This window comes from Uranotaenia lowii, chromosome 3 (genome assembly GCF_029784155.1).
Source record: "Uranotaenia lowii strain MFRU-FL chromosome 3, ASM2978415v1, whole genome shotgun sequence".
Lineage (NCBI taxonomy): Eukaryota > Metazoa > Arthropoda > Insecta > Diptera > Culicidae > Uranotaenia > Uranotaenia lowii.
The window spans coordinates 82533785-82556976 of NC_073693.1; the positions used below are offsets into that span (position 1 = coordinate 82533785).

The window sequence follows — 23192 nt, forward strand, 5'->3', positions numbered from 1 at the left end:
GTCACCAATTTTTGTACAAGTACAGTTGCCCCCAATATGTATGAGAAATTTTACGCTTGTGAAATGTTATGCGCTGCAGGCTTGAATTGATTCTAGGCCTAGTACAAGGTCTCATGCCAAATTTGGGTCAGATCGGATCACGGGAAGGGGTAGCTCAACGAGCCTAAAGTTTGTATGGAATTTTGAGACATTTTGTTCGGGAGGAACATGAAAATCCAGTTTTTCATGAATAACTTTGGTCCTCTTCGGCCGATTTCTTTTAAAAACAATTTTTCTTAATGCCTAAACAATGACAAATATTTCATCCGAAGACTGCATTTCGATTCGACTTATGAAAAAAAAAGTTATCCAACTTCTAAAATGGGGTAACTTTTTTTAGGGTGATATTCATCACTGTTAATGCTGCGTCAAAATGTTCGCAGCAGTGTCTCTCATTAATAATGATGAATATAATATAAGGGTTATAGATAACTATTTTTTGAAGCTTTATTACTTTTGTGACCTGACTTGAATCGAAATGTAGTCTTCGGATTAAATACTTGTCAAAGTATACGCTTTAAGAAAAACCGTTTAAAAAAATCGGCCGAAGGGGACCAAAGTTATTCGTTCCTCCCAAACAAAATGTCTCCATACAAAATGTCTCCATACAAAATGTCTCAATACAAACTTTAGGGTCGTTGAGCGACCCTTTCCCGTGATCAAATCTGGCCCAAATTTGGCATGAGACCTTGTACTAGGCCTAGGATCAATTTTAGACGAGCTGGAAAATGTTTAGAAAGCACTTTAAAAACTAGTTTAAAAACAGATTTATGTAAAATTCCTAGCTCAAATTAACATTAGAAATTGAATGTTGTGAATGGAGAAATCACAAAGCTCTTCCTTCTAATGACAGTGCTACTTTTAATTACATGAAAACTTTTTCAAATGTCGGGTCATTTGCGCCACTCTAACGTACACATTAGATTACCAGATAGCTTCACTGAAAGTTTAATTAATTTCCATCCATGCATTGAAAAGTTATTAACAAGACAAAGTGTAGCTTTTTTTTCGAAAACACTTCTTAGAATGCATTCTGGCAAAATTGACCTAAATATTCAATCGTTACACGAAAATGCGATGTGTGGAAATTGTTTAATGATTGATTTATGCAGAAACTTTTACACTATTCATCATAAATTTGAACTGAACACTTCAAACTTTTTGTCAAAGCAAGTTTTTTAGGTCCAGTCTGGAGGCGAGCTGGAAAATGTTAATAAACTAGTTAAAAGACAGATTTATGTAAAATTCCTAGCTCAAATTAACATGTTCAAAATTGAATGTTGTGAATGGAGAAATCACAAAGAACTCCCTTCGGAAAACCTTCATTCAGCCAATATGGCACTTTCAAAGCACGAATGTAAGTGCAAATGTTACTTTTAATCCCATGAGTAAGCTTGCCAGATTGCCCGGTTTTATCCGGGTTCGCCCGGATATTTGATGCAAAATTTCGAGAAAGTCCGGTCCGGCCCGGTTGCCCGGATATAGTGAAAAAAGTCCGGATATTGCCCGGATTTTTTCACAATTTTCATAAAGTAATCATAAAAAAAATCAAAGTTTTTGAGTAAGTTTCAGCAAAATCGATTAACGGTATGGAAATTTTCAACGGTTGTTTCAAATAATTTCGCTGATTTACTGTTATAAACCTTCAAATATGTAAGTGTTCCAAAAAGTTTTTTGAAGTCTGCAATTACATTAATAAAATATTAATTTCATTTTTTCTTTGCTTTTATGTATAATAACACCTAAATTTTGCCCGGTTTTTGCCCGGTTTTTGGATTTGAAAAATTGAAATCCATGCCCGGATTTTGCCAGGTTTTTTTGAAAAAAATGCCCGGAGTTGCTAGGCCCGGATGGGAGTGGAAATAATTCTGGCAACCTTACCCATGAGTAGGAGAAAAAGCTATGTCTATTCAGTAGAAAACTTACCTATCGCTGGTATGCATCTTGTAGAACACCGAATAGCTGATGACCTCGTCCGGATTCTTGGCCGGTTCCAGCCAGCTCAACGTAATGAACCTCGGCTTGACGATCTGCGCCTGCAGATCCCTCGGAGGTCCCGGAAGTGGCGCTGCAAACTTCCCGCTGCCATCTAGTTGCGATTTCGAGTATTTCCGGGTGACGGCATTGGGATAGTTGGAATTAGAAAAGTGACCGATTTCGCTTTCATCATCACCGGATCGGGCGCCGGTTAACGATTGGTACAGCTTGTTTAGGTCTTCATTGGGTCTCAGGGCATAGGTTCGTTCTTCTTCCTCGTCTTCGTCTTCGTCGTTTTCTTCCTGCTGTTCCAAATAGTCATCGTCTACCGTGTATTCGTCATATTGGAATTTGTTCTGATTGACGTTAGCCTTATTGTTGACTCTCGACAGCAAACTATCGAGCACACTTTTGGAAAGTTTTGGATCGGTGTGGATAGATTTCATTTTCGACTGATTCTGAACGTACTTTTTGTTCTTATGTCGTTTCAATTGCCCTAAAGTCACATCATGTCAAGTCGTTGTTCGTACCCATCAACGATAAAAAGAACGCAAGCCGTACAAATTGTACACAGTGATGAAACCAAACAAAGTTGTTTGCATGCAAAAGCATTCCAACCAATCCAGCCAATAAAACATCGGCAAAAATAGCAATAAATCATAATCAACATAATATCCGTGCCGTAATGAAGAAGAGTAACCGAAATCGATAAATCGCACCGGAAAGTAAAAGGAGAAAAAACGAAACGAAAAGAATACGAAAATAGAGCCATCAATGAACTGAGTGATATAAGAAAAAAGAAATAAAAGTCGCAATCACAAGACACATGGAAACTGTAATAAGAAAAGACGAACACTTTCGGTGCATTGCACCAATCCAATATGCTGGAATCGAATAACGATAAATTACCTGGTTCGACAATCTCGAGACGTGCCGCGGCCTGCACACTGCCAGCCGGATTCGTCCCGATGCACTGAAACATCCCGGCGTCGGATCCAATCAGACCGAAGATTTTCAGATTGTGACTGTGTTGAAATGAATATCGGAAGAGAAAAAAAAAAGGGGAGAAGACAAATGACACAATAAGACAAACGGCTTCCAAGTCGTTGTTTTTCATTGCAAGGTCAATGCTTTGCTGAATCGATTATGCTAATGCTCTAGCAATGTTTCACAAAGACTCACCCTCCAACTATCTGCATGTACTCGTTCGGAGTAATCAAATCACCATTCTTGAGCCATTGAATAACTGGGGTCGGTTTCCCGTGAATCGAACACTGCAGCTCAAGTTCCTCCTTCTCATAGGCCACCTTATCATCCGGACTCACGACAAACTTTGGCGGCACCTGTACCTGAACCGTTGCCGAAGCATCCAACGAGTCTTCCGAATTACTGGCCCGACACTGATAATCCCCCGCATCGGTATCCTGAATCGAATCAATCTGTAGCGATCCTGTTCCAATAATCCGGAACCGTGAATCCAGATCGTTCATATCGATTTCCTCTCCATTCCTCAACCACCGAATCGTAGGCTTTGGATTCCCATTAGCCACACAATCCAATATCACAGTATCGCCTTCCTTAACCGTCTGAGGCTGTGGGACGATTACAAACGAAGGAGGAGCGAAAGTTTGCGGCTGCCCAGCCGTTGATTTGATGTTCAAATTGGATTTACTGCTCATCCGCGAGAAGGTTCCGGCCGTTACGTTGCACTGGTAGGAACCCCTATCGGCCGGGATGACTTCGTCGATCTCCAGGGCACCGGATGGAAGTAGCAGCATCCGGGTGAGATCCATCCGCAGTGGGGTCTCGTCTTTGAACCATTCCACTTGGTAGCGGGATTCGAGGCCTGAGGATAGCGTGTTGGACATGCACTTGAAGTATGCCGTCTGGCCGGTGTAGAGGTAGATCTCGTGCGAGTCCTGGTTGATTTCGGGGAGATCTGTGGAGGGAAAGTAAAATCATAATTTGTTAAATTGACTCCAAGTATTTCAAATAGTTAACATGAGGGGCACTTAAACCCTTTATTTCATGATTATTTCTTTTTCCCAGTTCTCAATAATGCGTAATGATGAATATATGAAGGGACAAATAATGAAAAAGTATCATCTACACATATTTCGGGTATTTATCAGAAATATTAACTGCTGCAAATTTGCAACATCATGAAACGATAAAACCTTTTTGTTATCCTCACTAGTTAGACTCTTAAAAATTTACGCATACTCTTAATTTCTATTACACTAATCACAGTTTTAGCATAAGAACTGAACAAATCTAATTTCTTGGACACCATGAGAGTTGAGAATATAGCTGGAAGTAGTTATGCGATAATATACTACCTACTGATACTTTAATTTATCGGCCTTATCTTTGAAAAGTGATGTCCTTATGAGTAGGGACATCTAAAGATATGATTTTTTTTTATAGATGGACTAGCAGTCCCGGTAAACTTCGTCTTACCATGTTCAACTTGGCGCCCATTTTCCATTTTTCCTAGTTTTTTTTTACATTTCCCTTCTTTCCCTTCACTCAAATCGTCCCGCTTAATTCTATCAAAATTAAACCTAAGAATTTTAACTCAACGGATCTTTTAAAATCCAATTTTTGTAACTTGTTCCATAAACAACTGTATGTTGATAATATGTATGTTTCATTTGCTGTATTCCATTTAGTAGATTTATTCCGTTTTGTTCGAGATCACATTAAGGTTTAAACCGAAATAAAAAGTTTCTCAATTATTGGAATATGTATATTGTTTATGAATCTTTTTTAAAATAGAATTTTGAATATCGGGACAATTTTTGGAGTATTTGTGAAATATTTTGCCTATCGCAGCGCTTTCAGCTCCCAATTAGCTTTGGATGGTGTATTTTTAGAGCTGAAGAAATGAAACACAAAAAAAGAATTTTTACTAACCATTTTCAAACAGTTTTTTATTCACCATCCTTATGCTTCGAAGCAGTTTGAATTAAAATCCATATTTTTACCAAAATCATTTCCAAAAAGTTCCGCCTGATACTTAAGTTATAGACTTTTCACATTTCAACTTAAAATGTTCCCAAACAGCACTTGTCATGGCATTAAATCTGAAGATTTTGTATACTGCAAATTCCTTTTTTTATTCAAGCTAAAAATGCAAATTATTTCCTTTGAACTTTAACTCAATGAATCAAAGAAACGATTGGTTTTGAAAAGAGGAAAACGTATGTTTAGATATATTCACCAATTATTTTAAAGATTCTAATTGAAGCATTGGAATGTTCTGATTTCAAAATTTCCTGAACATTGTTGGTGGTGATCTGTGATTTCATTTAGGATTTTGTAATATTTTTTTTTAGATTTAATATCATTTAATTGTAAAGCAGAATTTTTTAAATTTAATAGATCGAAATGAAATAATCTGTTCAGGCTTCGATGGTTTCGTGAGTTCATTTCAAAAATGAAACACCGGGGCAAATGCAAACGAATATCACCACAGTTCAACTTTCATTTTCTGAAAAAAATAATATTTTCAAAAAAAATATTAGTTATGTTGACAAAAAGAAATATCGAAGTATACATTTGTCGCATTTATTGGGGCAAGTGAAAACACATAGGTCTTTTTAAGATGCGTCAGTGAAAAGACTTTAAAATGAATTAAATACATGTTCTTGTTTGTCTGTTTTATCAACATTCATTGTTATATACTAAGTTTTCTCCGGAATAAGTTGTTGCTTGGTACTTCAATTTCACTGAATGCTGTTCAACCAAAAGACCTTTATAATAATTTTGAATATCCGCTTCAGATTCAACACTCGGGATATCCTTTCTGGCCATTTTGGAGATAAAATTCTTGAATTGTAGATGTTTCACACCTAAGAAATTACAGGAATGGCAATGGCAAGCATCTTACTAATGCTAACACCACCAGCCCACAGAAAGAGTACTATGTATGCCGTGACCGAGACTCGATCTCATGACCTCTGACTTAGAAGACTTGAACGTGGCCTAGAAGACCACGGTCGGCGGCTTATTTAATCAGATAGTTTTTTTGGGCCCAACAATTTTTAGATGAAGAAATAATGTATACATTTTTCGTAAAAGTTGAAAGTTTGCACTTGCTCTAGTTTACTTTCTTAATTGAAAATTCTTCCGGAAAATGCATATCTCACTTTTTGTTATTGAAAAGTAGATTATTTTATTGATAACTTCAACTTACGTTTGCAAAAAATCGAAAAGTTAATTCGGCCTTTCAAAACTTTAATCCTATCTATCTATTTCAAAGAACAGTTCAGTTAATGTGTCCAGCGTTCTAGGCGTATCGGATTATACGAAGTTGAATGTAAAGCTTCCCAATTTCTTATTTTCAAACGTCAAATTTCATATTTATCATTACCAAATTCATATCTTTTGGACAATAATTTACTACTTAGATTAACACGAATTAAAAATGGTTTTAATATTTCAAATAGTTTATATGGTTCGATTCGATCGATAAAATATCAATCCGTGTCACATCTAGGCGTCATTTATTACCATGTGCTGTGTACAAATAAGCAAGAAAAACACCCATCTAGGTTGCATATCGCCCCCACGTGCATACTAAATATAGGTAGGTACTTGGTTGTGAAACAGGCGCCAAATTTTTAAATTTTTCCAGCGATCAATGAACAGTATGCTTTGGTTACTATTATCTTGCAACGACGTTTGCTAGCGACGCCTCGCCCATGGAGACGAAAAACAAACCCCTCAAAAAAAAAAGAAAATTTATAAAAATGCTTGACTTTTCAATTTCAGATTTTGGCAAAATAAAATTTATTTGTTTTATTCGATCGGCAAAATGTCAATCTGAGTCACATCTAGGCGTCATTCATAAATGTGCTGTAGAAATGAGCTAGGAATCAAGAAAAAAAAATCACATCAATGCTTCATATCGCCACCACTTGCGTTGAAAATATGCTTGGTTGAGAAATAGGCGCCCAAATATTCCCACTAATCAGTATGCTATGCCCTGGTTACTATCCTCTCACGACGTTTGCTCGCGACGCCTCGACCATGGAAACGAAAAACAAACCGCCCGGCGCCCAAAGTAAAGAAAACCTCGAAAAAATGGATGTCATGACCAGTGCTGATAAATATCGCTCACGGTCGTCCGACCTTAACAAAGTAATCTATATGAATATCATCTCTTTGGAAATCCTGTCATAAAGCGACGCGATCAAAGCATTCAATGTTTCTGTCATGATGTTGCTGACAGGCATTAATGTTGCATGACTTTTGTAGCATGCCAACCCAGTTAGATCGCGTTTGTTTATTTACAAAAATAATCTCGTTTATGAATCGACAGCAAGCAATAAATTTCGAGCTGTTTTCGGGACATTAATGAATAAATCTCACCAGGCTAATTCCTACAGACCGGATCAGGTAAGAAGTAATCATTTTTTGTCAATAAAAGTCTGAAAACGAAATTTGGTTTAACAGGAACGTGGAAGTTGGATTAACCGTTGGCCATCTAGCATCGACAAATTTTCCTCGGACCGCGTCAAATTTTCTGACTTCGAGGAAACGTATGTTTTTGAATTCAGCTTCCAGTTGGTTTGGAAATAGAGAACCCACTCCCCCCACACGGATTCAGGTATTACCCAGCAACTCGGATAATCAAGCTCGCTGTTCCGATTGTCATCGAGTAGTTCAGAGCATCAACCATTTCCGTCGATTTACCAGGTCTTCCAAAATGAAAATCTTCCACCACCGTTTATTCCGGAAGAGATTCAATATAGATCGGCACTTGGCAAATAGTTATCACTGGGTGTGGTGAAGCATTTCAAATAAACGTTTTGTTTCGTGGGTCAATTTCAGTTTTTTATTTAGTGGATTGAACAACAAAATGATCCCCTCATTTGATTCCGATGATCTCTTTTAATTTTATTTTGATTATATTGATTTTTCATCGATGGTATGCGCAGTTAAATTCAAAATCATATTAACTAAAACAAAGATTTCAAGTCGAACTAAATGCCTAAAATCCTTTAATCTATAAAAAAATGCTAGGAAAGCTTATTCGACAGACAACGTAAATAAATGACCATCATGCTAGCTTGGATGTCAGTCATTTGAAAATATCGCGATATCCGACTACATGTATCAGTGATATGATACATATGTAGCATGACAGGGATATTTAGGAGTGTATCAATATCACGTGACATTGTATGTTTGATGGTTACCGTTTGCCTGCTCTGGTCATGACTTTTATTTGATTCAAAAAACTACAAATTTAATTATAACGGACAATTTATGCGACTTTCTGTTATTTTTATTCAATATAAACCGATTCGCATGCCTACAGAATATTCTAAAAATAATTTCATTTGAATCGTTTGGGTCATTTCGGAGGAGTAGTACTACAAACACCGTTACAAGAGAATTTTATATAATAGATTTATAGATTTATATTTTTCATATTTCAACAGTTGTCAGACTTGTTTTCAGTAAGAGGCTTATTTATCTGAAATATTTTCAAAATGTCATTTTAACATGATAGTAAATCATTAATAACGGTACTAATGTAGCATGATGTTGAAAATTTGCAAAAATTATTAAAAAGCCATAATTTCAGAGAAAAAAACAAAAAAAAAACCTCAAATTGTGTTTATTATGTTATGTTTTTCAGATTCAAGTTGGTTTTGTTTGTACCTTTAAACACTGAACCTCATTTTTTGATGAAAGTGATCTTGAAGTCGAAATATTATTTCCATAAAAAAAATTTACTGCAAAATTTAGAAGAGTTTTAATAATTTGTTGCAAATTTGTTACTCTATGAAACGAAGGGTTTAATAAAAGAAATATATTGAAACAAATAGAATTCAACTTCATCTCTATTGTGTCATAAGTGCTAAAAGGGCTTTCGATATAGCTCAATTGGCGAGCACTTGCCTTTTTAACCAATGTCTATAAGCTCGAGCCCAAGGGTTAACATTGAACACATTTATACTGTACAAGACATGGCCGTAGGAACGGGGAAGTTTAGGGGGTTAAACCCCTCCCCCTCATGAGGGTCCAAAAATGTCAAGCAAAATTTTAAATTCTTAATCAAAATTTTATATACGACTAAAGTTAATCAATAGTAACAATCTCGACTCAGAACTAAGGCCAAAACCTTAAAATCTTATCCCAGGTTCACAATTTTACTACAAATTTTCACAAAATTTCTCACTTGTTTCTAGATATTCAAAGACTGTACTCGAAAAGCGCTATCAAAAGTTATTCACAAAAAAAAGTTGGGGCATGAATTTTGGGAACACAATTATGCATTTTGAGTCCAAAACAATTTTTAAAAAAATTAATTCAATTTAACTCGATTTTGTGTTGTGATTATTAAAACATTTTTTTGATTTTTTTTTTCATTTTGATTTAAATTGATGAATTCCTAAATATGCCTCGATACAACCCAGATTTTTCTAAATTCTTATGCAGAATTGAAACTTTAAAAAGTTTTATAATAGTGATCCAGAATTGAAATATCAAAGTTTCATCATTTGACATTTTCTTTCAGATTTATAGTTGAATAACGAGTAAAAATTGAAAAAAAATTCATATATAAAATCAAAGATTCAAATTTTAAAATACAAATAAGAGATTTCAGGCTAAGGATTCTGTCTGTTCTGTTCGTAATTTTAAGGAATTTTCTTTTGGAATTAGGATTCAGAAATCGATTTTAAACTAGGAATTAAATTTTGAATTTTAGCTAAAAATGTAAAACTCCGTTTTTTTTAATTCAATTTAATTTTTTTTCTCAAATAATCAAATTTTAAAATACAAGGAGATTTCTGGTAACGGATTCTGCCTGTTCTGTTCAAACTTTTTGGGAATTTTCGTTTGGAATTTAGATTCAGAAATCGTTTTAAAATTAGGATATAAAAATTTTATTCAAGCTTCAAATGCAAAATTTAGATTCTGAAGTAAAATTATAATTTGCTCAAAACAAAACACAAAACAGCTGAAAACCACTATTTTAAAATAATATAAATTCATTTTCAAAATTGCGTTCTTTGAAAAATCTAAATTTAAATTCTATTTTTTTTTCTCTGGATTTTAATAATGAAATAAATTATTGATAAATTAATTATTGATAAATTAACTTGTACTTAATATTTAGGTCCAGGAAAACTCAGCTAGAAATATATTTTATTAGTTTGTTGTTTAGCATTATTTATATTGTAAAAACTTCAAAAACATAGATTTCAACTAAAATCTGAATGCATAAAGTTTACAAGAGTCGATAATAAACCTTATTTGAACCCCAAGCAAGGTTCTCATACAAATGAAGCCTTCAAGATCCTTTGTTTATTTTTTAAAGCTTCAAAAAAGCTGAACACTTTTGGGACATATTTTCGAAACAAATGACTTTAAATGAATAAATAATATTATTAAATAACTTAAACCCGAATAATGAGACTATTATTCATATATGTAATTTTCAAGCAACATTTTTGCTCGAAAAAAATTGTCACGAAAACCCCCCCGTGAGACAGTTCTTCCTACGGCTCTGTTATAGGATAAGTTTTTTAATGTTTGTCCGCCAACTGCCAATTGTTGATGTAAATTTGCGAATGACACATAATAAAATGAATAGGAGTAGTTCTTGGTATCAAAAAAAAAACGTCAAACTCACGAGTCAAGACGGTGCTTTTGCCCGGCGAAGTATTGCTTGCAAATTAGGGTAGGGACAAATTAATTTACAATATGACACAATTTGGACAATTTTTCAAATGATTTTCCCAAACAATGTATCATAACCATTTTTATCTTGTCATAAAAACTTATTTATTAAACCAAATGACCTCTCCTACTTTTGAAACGGGGGATCCCATACAAAATAATAGAAAAAAAGTAATTTTGATAGTTGATAGTTTTGACGTGACAAGATGATTCATTATATTTAAGAACCCCTCCTTTTTTGAACGGGGAGGTTTCTTTTAAAAAACTTTTTCAAAAAAGAAGAAAAGAAGGCCAACTATTTTCAGGCAATTATCATCTTATATTGATCACAAGACAGTTTAAACCTTTCCTTCCCACGAGGTTTTTCAGGTTTCAAAAATAAAAATATTGATTTGTAGACTTGACTTAAGTTCTAGAACAAAAGATGCATAATCATAGCCTACTTTTATGGTTCATTTGATAAATTTGGGTTGTGAGGTGGATCATATATGAGGCCCTTGGAGCCAAAGGGGTACAAGTGCATGAAAGCTTATTTCAAGAAAACGGGCTTCAAAGTTGTTGTGTATTGCTATTTTCCATATATTTTTCGAAAATTTTTATTTTCCTTTGGAACGTAAAAGTATGTAAATAAAAATCTAGAAATTTGAAAAAAAAAAACATCAAATAATGTTTGAAATGTGAAAAAACGTTTGGCATCAATAACTCAAAATCGACCATATTGTCACTTATACCTCTTTGGCTCTGAGGGCCTTATATGTTCCATTGGGCAGATAACAACACATAGGGTGTTAATGAAAAAAAAGAAATAATTGTAAAAACATGGAATTTCATCACCTCATTGATCACAATTTAAAACAATCCTTTTTTTGTAAAAATTTATATTCGTATACCGATCCCTTGATAGTCTATTTATAATATTTGAAATTTTCATTTTTGCTTTGAACAATGGCCGCCATGACACTTTGCGCCAGGAAATCAAAACATGTTGTTTTTCGAGAAAAAACTTGATCTTTTAAAAATATTTCGAGACATTTGGTCATTTTAGCAGATTTTTTTTTGTATCGTTTATTTTTAGAGGGATTAACCTTAAGTTTTTACCCTCGTATTAGGAAAATAACGTTTCTACAATTTTTCATCAAATTTCACTGTACAATTCACTTATTTTTAGGAATCTTATCAGTTTTTCTTCGCTTTCGGTTTCGTTTTGCAGTATCACTTCTAGGCCATGCTTTTACTATCTTGAAGCGATTTTTTTTTGACGAAATGATATTTATGAATAAAGATAAAAGCACCAGTGATCCACTTTACTGACTCGAAAATTTATATGTTTTAGTTGAAATCTAAGTTAACCATCAGTTAATTCCGCTTGCATAAGCAACCTTCTGCATCAAGTTGTGGATCACCTGTGCTACCATGGGAAGGAAAGGGTTCAATCTAACGAAAAGGTTTTTTTTACTCAGCATACAAAACAACAGTTTTATCAAACAGTTGTAAACACAACAAATAAGTTTGGCTAGATATGAGAATTTATACAACTTGAATTCTTTTAAGTGATTTTAATCAAATTTGGAAAAACGAATTTTTTCATAACGAAATTATTTATATCACTGAATGGCTGTTTCAACAAACCATTCAAAAAACCACTTTTAAGTGATGTTATAAAAAATGAAGTTTTTTTCTAATTTTTATCTTCACTTAAAAAAGGTTAGTATTTTATGTCGAAGGTGTTTTATAATAGTTACAAACACCTCTCATCTGACGGTGTTGGGGCTTCCATAAAAAATTAACGAATAATATGGCATAACTAAAACAGTTTCTCATTTAATTACCTAGATTGAAATTGATACACACTCAAGGTTGCCGAAATCACAGGTAAATCTATATTATCACAGAATTTTGAGCAAAATTTCGTCACAGAATCTGTGTCACAGATCACAGAATCTATTAAATTTTCACAGAATTCACAGATTTTCTATATTTTGTACAGATTTCCAAAATTGTATATTTTTTTTGACATTTTCGACTTTTTATTTCAAGCTTTTATTCATGAAAGTATGAAATCAAGGTAATGTTAATTGATTCTTTTTTCAATTAAAACTGTAAGAAATTTCCAATTTGATGATGTTTGATATTATTACCCTATGAACTTCATATAGATAAAACGTCACAGAAAACCGTCACAGAATTTTTGGTTCAAATCACAAAATTCGAGATTTTTTTGTCAATAACACAGAATTTCGGCAACCTTGACACATTCATGTTAGTAGATAACAATGTAGATAACTTTACTGAATGATTTTTACAACTTGGAAAAAGAATGTTTTCTGTACAAAATCATCATAGAATACAACACAAATGGAACTTTTTTCGATTTATCACAATCGAAAATGAACCAGTTATGGCATAACGAGATCAATTATTTTACTGAATGGCACCAATATTTAAACCAGTGGTTTTCAAACTTTTTCGACTCACCACGCTTCCTGAATGAATTAAAAAAATAATTTAAAAAACAAAACTTTGAATGGAATCGTTGAAAAGCTTATGGCATTATGCAGCTGTAAGACAAAACTTATAATTTATATATCTTCAAACCTCCAGTAAACATTAAATAAATTAGCAAATTTCCAGGAAAAATACTTAAACTCGAAAACAATCCATTTCTTATGTCAAAATACAAATATCTTAAATATAGAAAATCCAAATTCTTTATTTGCCATTACTGAATACAAAATAATTACTGTTAAGTGAGTTGAATAACGTAAAAAATATTTATCCGAACCTGAAATCAAGAAACCTCTTTAAGTAAGTGGAATCTTCAGAATTCATGTTTTTATTACATATAACCTCTATTAGTGAGAATGTAAATCCTTTATGAGTGAGAGTTTTTTCTTGGCTACGCTTAAAAGAGATTTTGGTACAAATTAATGGTACGAACAGAAATAAACATTAAAATAGTAATTATACGATACTTGTTACAATTTTTTTTATTTTCTTTGGAAACTGGTTTGGAATAACTTCAAACTGTAGCATCTATTCTTTGCATAAATTCTTCTTTTTTTTTCTTATACACAAAATTTCAATAGACTAAAAAATTTGTTTTGCTTTTATAGATCAAGTTTTCATTTAATTGTTCTTCTCCCTCTGCAAATGAGAAGCTGGATAAGAGAGATACCTCTTTAAGCGAGCGAAAAAGTTAGATCTCTTGGACTATTGCTTATTCATATTCGATTGTATTATTCTCCTACTGAAACCTTACTGAAACCTAAAATCTGAATATGAAACCTTTCCAAAGTTGAGCTGCTGCTTAATGATGAACTTATCAAAACTTCAAAAAAAAAAGGTTAACAAGTCAAAACTCTGTCATTATTTCTTTCCAAAAAGTGCATGACAGCATAACAGATACCTTTTTATACTTATTCTTTTAATAATTTTTTTTTCTCAGCATTTTTTTTTGAGTCAATACAATTGACAGATTTTCAAGCTTAACTATCAAAAATCGATTTTAGAATAACCCAAATCCAGATTATGTAACATAGATATGGGAGATAGACAAAATCGGTAACAATAAAAAAATCTGCTGGTGATTGAGGTACACATTCAAAAACTTTCTTTGCACCTCTGTGAAATTATAGATTTTATATTCACTTGATGTTTTGTTCTGTAACGTCATTTCATTGTTGTACATTGAACTAACTAGCTGTCATTTCAAATCTATGTTGTTTCTTAATATGTGAAAATGGTAATTTTAATATGACCTCATCGCCTCCAGGAGCCCTTTCAACGCCCTCCAAATTTAAAAGTTGAGCTCTCTGGAAGCTTTCACTAGATCACTTTTGTAAAAAAAACACTAAGCTCCCAATACAAGCGTCTTAATATTATTAGACAACTGTTCAGCCAACTGTAAAGCTGAAGATCCCCAATTTCAACATTTTCGTTGCCCTCAAACCCCCCAGCATTGCTTCAACCGATGAACCATACATTAATCAGATGATAAAATCTAGTTATCGGTAGAAACTGGACAAAGTTTTCTGATTCGTCCTGGAAAATTTTTCAAAGTTTTGAGATCTACCATTTAGAAATTGAGAAAATTTCTTCACAGAAAGGCATATTTAAACGTCGAGGACGATATTCAACTGGTGATTATCAGGGCACAACTAATTTCAATTCAACAAAAGTTGATGGACCAGATATTAATGCCTTGCCAAAAAAATGCGATTTAGGTGATGAATAATGAAAACATTGTGAAGAGTGTCTTGAATTTGAACTAAAAATTGAAACTTTTCGACTTACCAGCAATGGAAATCCTCGCCGATCGACTGACGATGGTTCCGATCCCATCGACCGTTAGCAGACAGTGATAGAATCCAGTAAGGCCGCGATTGCTCTCGACCGAGCTGATGTACAACGATCCATTCGCTAGCTGGGACCGGAAGGTATCGCCCACGATTCCGATATCCTGTCCATCTGGACCCCGCCACCGAATGTTGGGAGCAATTTTACCTTCCCGTAGCACCTTGGCACTAAGTCTGCCGGCACATTGCAGCAGCACCGAATTTCCCTCCGGCACCGTCAAATCAGCCGGTTCGATTGTGAACTCCAGAGCTGTAAGAAAGAAAAAAAAATGAAGGGAAAACAATTAATAAAACTGTGAGAAAACACTGCAATCGGAATGATTAAAGATAGTTGATGAATAATAACTCCGTAGCTGCTACGAATTAATCAAACGATCGCGGTCGAGGACGATAGCTTAATTAAATTTTGAGCAATTATGACCGCTGGCTGTTGTGGGTGAACAAGTTTTTTCACGCTGCCACCACGCTTTTGCAGTACCAGTAGGTACCTACTCGTACATCGTTACTTCTTAATTGTAATCACATGTTGTTGACCAAACAAGGCGAAACGACAAAAAAGAGTAATGATGCTTCTGGTGTTGACTTCAGCCAGGATATGCGGGTTTTTTTTTTAAAAAAAAAAGGGGGCAATAAATGTGGATGGAGTAATTCGCGAGTGTGAAAAATTCTTGATTGAAAGCTGTTGATGGGAGAATGAGACCAGATGCTTGAAATTATGTTTAGTCAACTTTAAAAAAAATATTTAAAAGACGTATTTATTTTCTATATAACCTGTCTCTTTATTCTTTCTGCGTGTTTTCATTAAACACATTCCCTATTGCTTTTTTTTGTTAAACATGACGTTGAATTTATTTAGTCTGACCAGAAGATTCTTTCGTTCCATTAAAAAAAAAATTATTCATTATGAAATGTGTAAATTGCTTTGTACCTACTATCGATAAAGAAGTTTTAAGTAATTATTGGAGCTCAAAGGTGTGTTCATCTGAAGGTTGAAAGTTGAATGTAGAACTTTATAAATCTCATTTTGAGGATTAATCGGATATGATTTTTAATATCAAATTCCAAAGCTGTTCCAAAGCTGTTCCAAAGCTGTTTGTTGTTTCAGCGGCTCTTTAGCTAACGGCACTAATATTTTCTTTTGTTTGTTCCTATTATAATCGTTTTTCTTCTTTATATCAACGTTGCAGTTGGCTGACAGTTATTGTAAAACTTATCCGGCGCTAATATGATTTATATGGCTGAATTAGATATTAAAAATTGGCCTAAATTGATATTTGAGTTTGGTGACCAGAAGCGATTTTTTATACTACGAGTTTATGACTACAGCTTTTTTCCAGAAGAGAGCCTTTTACCAAAAATATTTCACCAATACTAACCACAGTTGTTTTCTCCATACAATGAAAAGGCTACAGCATCGGAGTCCTCTAGCAGAAAAAATGGAAGCACTCATTCAAGAAATTTATGTAACTTCTGATAGCGTGTATTCAGGGATGGCAGTTACAATAAATATCAAAAAATTATTCCTTTTCTTGTACCATGAAAATTTTAGAAACGTGAATAAATAAAAAGGTGGAAAAAAAATAAAAAGATACGTCCATGTATTGAAAACATTTACACACAAAATGTGTATCAGAATTATTTTCTAATGAACTTTTATTGTCGATGACTATATGCTAAGTTGATTTGATGATTTTGGTTGGGATGATATTTAATTTTCGAATCAAATGATTTTGAATTGAATAGCCTTACATAGAAAATACTTCTCAACCTTTCATGACATTTGTGCAACCCAACAGTTAGGGCAAATGATATATATTTACTTGATTCGTTGTCATATGATACCCAATACGTATCGCCACTTCCACTTCCACTATCGCCACCAGATGACGTATGAGTTATTTTATTTGAACTCAAGTTAGTTAAACTTAACCAAAACAGCCTATTGTGGACCATAGTGTATGAAAATTGTATGTAATGATGAGAGGCGTCAGAAAATAGTTTTGAAAAATATGTGTTTAAGAATTGATAAGAAAAAAAATTCAGAAAAAATATATGCATATAAATGTAGCTAACAATAGTTTTTTATCTCATTTAGCCATTCATTGTTTTTTTCGACCAAATCAAAATGATATGGTTTTTATTTTCTACAAGGTTTTTCTTGTTAGAATAGATATATTAAAGAAGATATAGAAGATTTATTAAAACAAATTGGCTAATCATCTTCAAATCATAAGGTTCTAACAACCAACGGCTTAAAGACCATTCATCAAAGCCTTACCATAAATAAAATAAAATTATACACAGCTTGTATTCGATATGGAGGAACGATAGCAAAACATTTTATTTGATTTTCATAATTTTTTAACCAGGTTCAAAAAATCAATGCTCACAAATGATTATCGAAGATCTCGTACAATGAAGAGGCAAATTTGTATCACTACACTATTTTGGTAAGAAGGTAAACAAGTTTTCAAGTAAGATCAAATAAAAAAAAAATCTGTTAATTTCCATGTATTTATTATGATTGTGGATTTGTCAAACTTGAAAAACTTTGATAAAAACATGAGACTGTGTGAAACATGAAACATTTGAATAACTTGAAAAATGTGTAGTAAAAATCGAAGTTGCGCTTGAAACTTCTGAAAAGCTGGTACGAAATTAGGATTGGATAAAGATTAGAATATAATTAAAATAAATTTTCCAACTTTAATTTGAAATCTTAATTCAGGTAAATATTTTAATATTGATTAATCATGCCAGTAAAACACTTCGTACGTATTGATCAGCTATTATTTTGACTTAATCTTTCCATTAAGTTTACAGAATAGTTTTATTTTTTATTCAGTTGCCAATAATGCCCAGGAGAGTTCGAGTAGGCGTTGACTCGTGCGGATGTCTAAATATTTTGGATCCATAAAAAAATCGTTCTAATAGGCGATGGAAGCACAAAATCTGACAGAGATTTTGGGTGAAATGAAACATAAACAAAGTTGTTATAAAAACTGAAATTTTAAATCACTTTTTAAACAATATTTCGTGTGTTTAGGATAAAACGGCGAGTAGATAAAAGTTAATATTAATGGGTTCTATTATATCTCTTATTTTGCTGCTCGGTTATCGTGTTTGTCAAGCAATAATCGGTTGTTTAAAACTGTGATATTTTTGTGCTGTTTAAAATTGTAATTTTGAAATAGTGATATCTAATTTGAAACAAGAGATTTTGAAAAACTTTCACTACCAAAATCTGCGCAAAGAATGGTTTTATTCATCAATACCTTATTTAAAAAAAAATAATTTCACTATTGCCTGTAAAAATGTCCATCAAACTAAGAACATTTTGTTGTTTCTGGAGCAAGCTAAACACACCAAAACGGTAGCATTGGACCTCTTATTTGTTGTGGCTTTCTCTGAAGGAGGTGAAATGATGGTCGCAGGAGGAAAATCTTAAAGCGAATTTTCCCCAGCACGAAATTCCGTCAATCAAGATTCCGGACAATGTCGGTGTTTGTAGAGGACTTGCTAATCAAGAAAATTACCAAATCAAGAAAAATATTTGATTTAAATAAACATTCGAAAAAGATCCTTTACCTATTTTTTTTATTTAATTTCATTTGATGATTGATGAAATCTATTGGATTTTCATTGATTTATTTGCAAAATTACATTGAATTTTGTGTACCAATCTGAGCTTCCGATCTTCTCGGCAAGCTTTTTTTGTGTATTGATTTCCGTAGGGCAGATTTTTTGTTTATCATAATAAAGTGTGTTGATATTTTTCGGTGATTAACCGAAAAATATCAACTGAAAAAGATAACAACAACTGGCGGTAATCAAAACCCGTAAACACATAATAAAATGTACACTGACTTTGGTTAAAAAGTACTATTATAATTAATTCATGGACACAAATCATAAGAAAACACTCAAGTGTTGTTCGGAATTGAATGAAATTTTCATAATTTTTGACTGCTTGACTGCTTTTGACTGTTCTCCGCGAAATTTGGAGGTAGTTGATGTTTCCTAAATCATTGTCAGATTGGTTCCAAGCAGATCTTCTCCGATCTTCCGAATTAATAAATCGTGATTCCAGGTCCATGGCACTTTTAACTGGTGAGTTATATGCATGCCGCCCACATGGTTGATTGGCCGTAGTAATCTTTGCAATGAATATTTACATGTAACAGAGATAACGTTGAAAAGAAAAACGAAGGTCGCAAGCCTTTCATTTTCAGGATGCTTACATGTTATGGCTATGCTGTTAAAAGAAAAAGAAGAAGAAGAAGAAAAACTCGTTTGCCAAAAATACCCAGCAAATGCCCGAAAATGTCTTTTCTGACGTAAAATTATATCTTGGCATTTTTCTTATGCGTGAAATTCTGCAAACCCTTTGAAAAAGCTCAATAACGGCGCCGGCAATGTCTTAGTAGTCGTTAAGGATGAAGGGTAGGAATATTAGTATGAAATTAAGGAATATTAAAAAGAAAATTAAATTTAATCATATGTTATGCGATTATACTGATCATAAAGTTCTTAACATTGGTAGTTTTTTTTTTCTATTAAAACGTACCTTTTAAAATACGTCCTTAAATCTTAAAATGATAAAGCCTCAAGTAACAAAGTAGTGAAATTGCTCTCATCAATTGCAATAGTTGATATCTTTGGTAGATTTGACTTATTTGATTTGTGTGAAGAATATTTTTTAAGGAAGCTTTCAATGATTAAAAAATATTTCTTTTACGCTCACATCAAATAATCCAAATCCTTTGAACTCTTGAGTTAATTCGAAAATATCAACTAAAATAAAATTTAAAAAAAAAATTCAGTTCAATTCTGATTCATGCAAACTCATTGCAAATTAAAGATTTCAGTTTAAATTTTACTTCCGAAAAACTGCAACATTCATAAAAAAATAAACCAATAACCTGCGCTAATTTTAAATTGAAGATAAAATGTTTCTTTCTCCAGCTAATGTTTTTATTTAAAATAAATTCCATATTTAAAATCCTGTGGATATATTTTTTTCAAATAACAAAACTTGAAAAATAAACTCAAATTCTACTTTATATTTGTGATTTTTCAATCAAATTTTGAAATTTAACAAGCTTTTAAAATTACAGCTAAGTGATATCTCCGAATTGAATTCCTCGACAAATAAGTCATATTGATATGATTATCCTGATTGTATAACTAATCTGCTGAGCTGAGTCTGAACATGAAGTTTAAATATTAATTTCGAATCTGAATTCAGAAACTGAATTAAAAGTTAAAATTTTTAATCTGTTTTCAAAATTCAATCCGACTTCTGAATTTAAATTGCTGATCAGTATTTTACATATGATCAAAGATGTGAAATCTGTTTCAAAGCCCAGATCAAATCTGTAATTGAAATTTTGAAGTATTGGGTTTCAATCTGAATTCATTATTTCAATTTTACAAATCCGAATTGTGAGTCTAAATTTAAATATAAATTTCGAATGATGAATCTGGTTCTGAGATTTCAGTTCTGGATCGACGTTTTGAAGCATTGTTATGTTTGAATTAAAGTTGAAGAATTTCAAATCTGAAAACGGAAAAAAGTTAGAATGGTTTCTAAGTCTTTTTCATATTCAGAAAATTATCATTTAAATTTTGAAAATGCCTTTTCAAAATCATGGATCAAAAATTGTACGAAATGCAAACCAAATTTAAACCAGTATTTCAATTAACTTTTTGATTTCAATTTCTAATGACGATTCAAATCGTTATCAAGAATCGTAAACAGGATTAAGAATTCGAAATATGAACACACAATACAATACAATTTTGAATTTGATAATATAAAATTAGAACCCCCAAATTAGGTTAATCTCATTTCAAATTTATTATTCAGATTCAGAACTGCATTTTACCACATTGCGGACCAAATACGAGAATTCTCGTTTTTATCACTTGCCTCAAGTGTGCTACATTAAAAAGCATGACTCTAATGTTCTGAATTTTATAACGATACTTTTTTTAGCCAAATTGAACGAAACATCAACCAAAAGATGAAAGTTGTAGAGTTTGGACTAGTGGTTTCTGAGATATACAATTCCGAATTTTGGTTTTTTCCTGGCTTAGATTTCTTTGCGGTCCTTAGTGTGTCATTTAGCTAGTGAGAAATTTTTTAAAAACTTTAGCAAAATTCTGAACTTGAGATAAGTTTTTGAGATTATGGTATCTGTTCTGAGTCAAGATATTACTATTGAATGCTCACTCAAATATCAGGATTTGATTGATAATTTGAAATTTCGAAATTTTTGTTCCCGGCTCTTTTTACTCAATAGGTTGTCGACCTCTGGTATAAAGGCATTTCTTATCATTTTCGTGATTTTGGTAACAAATTGAGATTTTTAATTTCGATTCGTCATTATGATTTATGATAAAGCTCCGAATTTAAACTTTAGTAAACCTCAATATCCTGCTTTATGACTTTTGATTTGAATATCTGCGTCTTTCCTTCAAATCTGCATACTCAGTTTGAACTTGAGCGCTTAAAATCAGAGGGGTCTGAGTGGTCAAATGAAGGTTTCAAGAAATCACACTTGAAAATGATCCATTTGCCTAATTTTTCATACATTTGTTAAATTTAATCTAAACTGATCCTATTGGTCCTATTTTTTGAATACTTTTAAAAAATGACTTTTTGATTTTATTTTCGGTTAGTCTGAAATATAATTCTGAATAGTTCTGAAAGGAAACTTTGATGAATTCCGAACTGATTGTTAGAACTTGAGGGTTCTGATTCTGATTAATGACGATAAATGATTGATCTAAGTATATACTCTGATATATCCCTATTTCAAAACCAATTTCAAGATTTGCGTTAAATATTCACATTCAAATTTATTTTTTCCGACGCTTTTGAGCTGTAATCTATATTTTCTGTACAAATTAATTTACAGAAGGTACTTTTGAACTACTAATCTGTGTTCTACGTCTAAAGATTGGTTCTTTTTTATGATTTGAATTTTAAACAAATCATTTTAAAATGTTATTCTCTGTTATTGTTAAGTCTTATTTTTTTCTGGGTTTTCTCGGTGCAAGTTGTTGATTTAAATTTTAATATTTTTTTGAATTTTATTCTTCAAAATGCTAATGAGGGTTTATTCAGCTTGTAGATAAAATACAAAACTGAAAAAATCCAAACAATTCAGTTTTGAAAAAAATTATTGAATTTTCTTCTCTTTAATATGATTTAAAAAAATTGAAGCCATTCAATCAGCGCAAGTGGTACAGTCAGTTTAAAAATATCATCAATTTTATTTCCACAGTGTTGGTCCGAATATGATCCTCTCAATTAGATTGATTTCGATGATCAATCCGAGTTTTTATCTGTAATCAACATTCGATTTGGAAATGAACAAACAGTCCTACTAAATATAAAAACGTATTGAAAGATGGAGTGCCTTCAAGCTGTGTAGCTTCAAATTTCTTCATTCACCAAAGCGGTGATCGGTGGAGCGCCATTGATTGATATATCTGTATTACCGACATCGATTGTAAAATTCATCAACACTAGTCATTAGATACTCTTTCACTCATTGATGAATGGACGACGGACTGGCCAACAAACTATCATCGGACAAAGACGATAGAACCAAGTTGTCGAAATGAAGTGCCCATTGAGTTCAGTCCATCGATAACATCTAATTTGATCGAAGTGTTTCTTCGGCTTTAGTTTGTCGTGTATAACAACTCGAAAGAATAAACTCCGCACCTCTTCCTCCTCTTTTGTTGTTCAGATATTGCCTTTGACCAAAATCTGTGGGGAAAAATGGGTCAAGAAGTTACAAACCAATTTCACTTTCTTACTGAAGCTTACGACTTACATACACATCGTTTTCTATACTTATATTCCTATCTAATTGAAACCCCCGCATTTCGTGGTCGCCCAAAGTCTTTTGATAAAGAAGCAGAAAAAAAATCCGCTCCCCTCGGACCATTTCGTGGACTTATGTGCGTACTTTTATGTTGTGGCCGGCCGGGAAGTTTGTCGTGACCACCAATTTGCCAATGTTATTACACGGGGTTTCGGCTTGTTTGGGGGATAGAAAATAAAAGTTTTCCTCTCGCTTTCCGGCTAGACGACGACGACGACGA

The 23192-nt window shown here is 32.9% G+C and overlaps 1 protein-coding gene across 3 annotated transcripts in view; it reads right to left on the minus strand.

The window, feature by feature from the left end:
* LOC129756378 (neogenin) overlaps positions 1-23192 on the minus strand; it is a 502299-nt gene that overhangs the window by 24126 nt on the left and 454981 nt on the right. For 2 of the 3 annotated variants that reach the window (XM_055753236.1, XM_055753235.1), the window contains exons 2-5: positions 15010-15321; positions 3199-3955; positions 2926-3041; positions 1966-2512 (exon numbers count right to left, since the gene is read on the minus strand). In XM_055753236.1, the coding sequence (XP_055609211.1) occupies positions 1966-2512; positions 2926-3041; positions 3199-3955; positions 15010-15321 (1732 nt within the window). The remainder of the gene's footprint in view (positions 1-1965; positions 2513-2925; positions 3042-3198; positions 3956-15009; positions 15322-23192) is intronic. The other variant, XM_055753237.1, reaches the window with a different exon arrangement.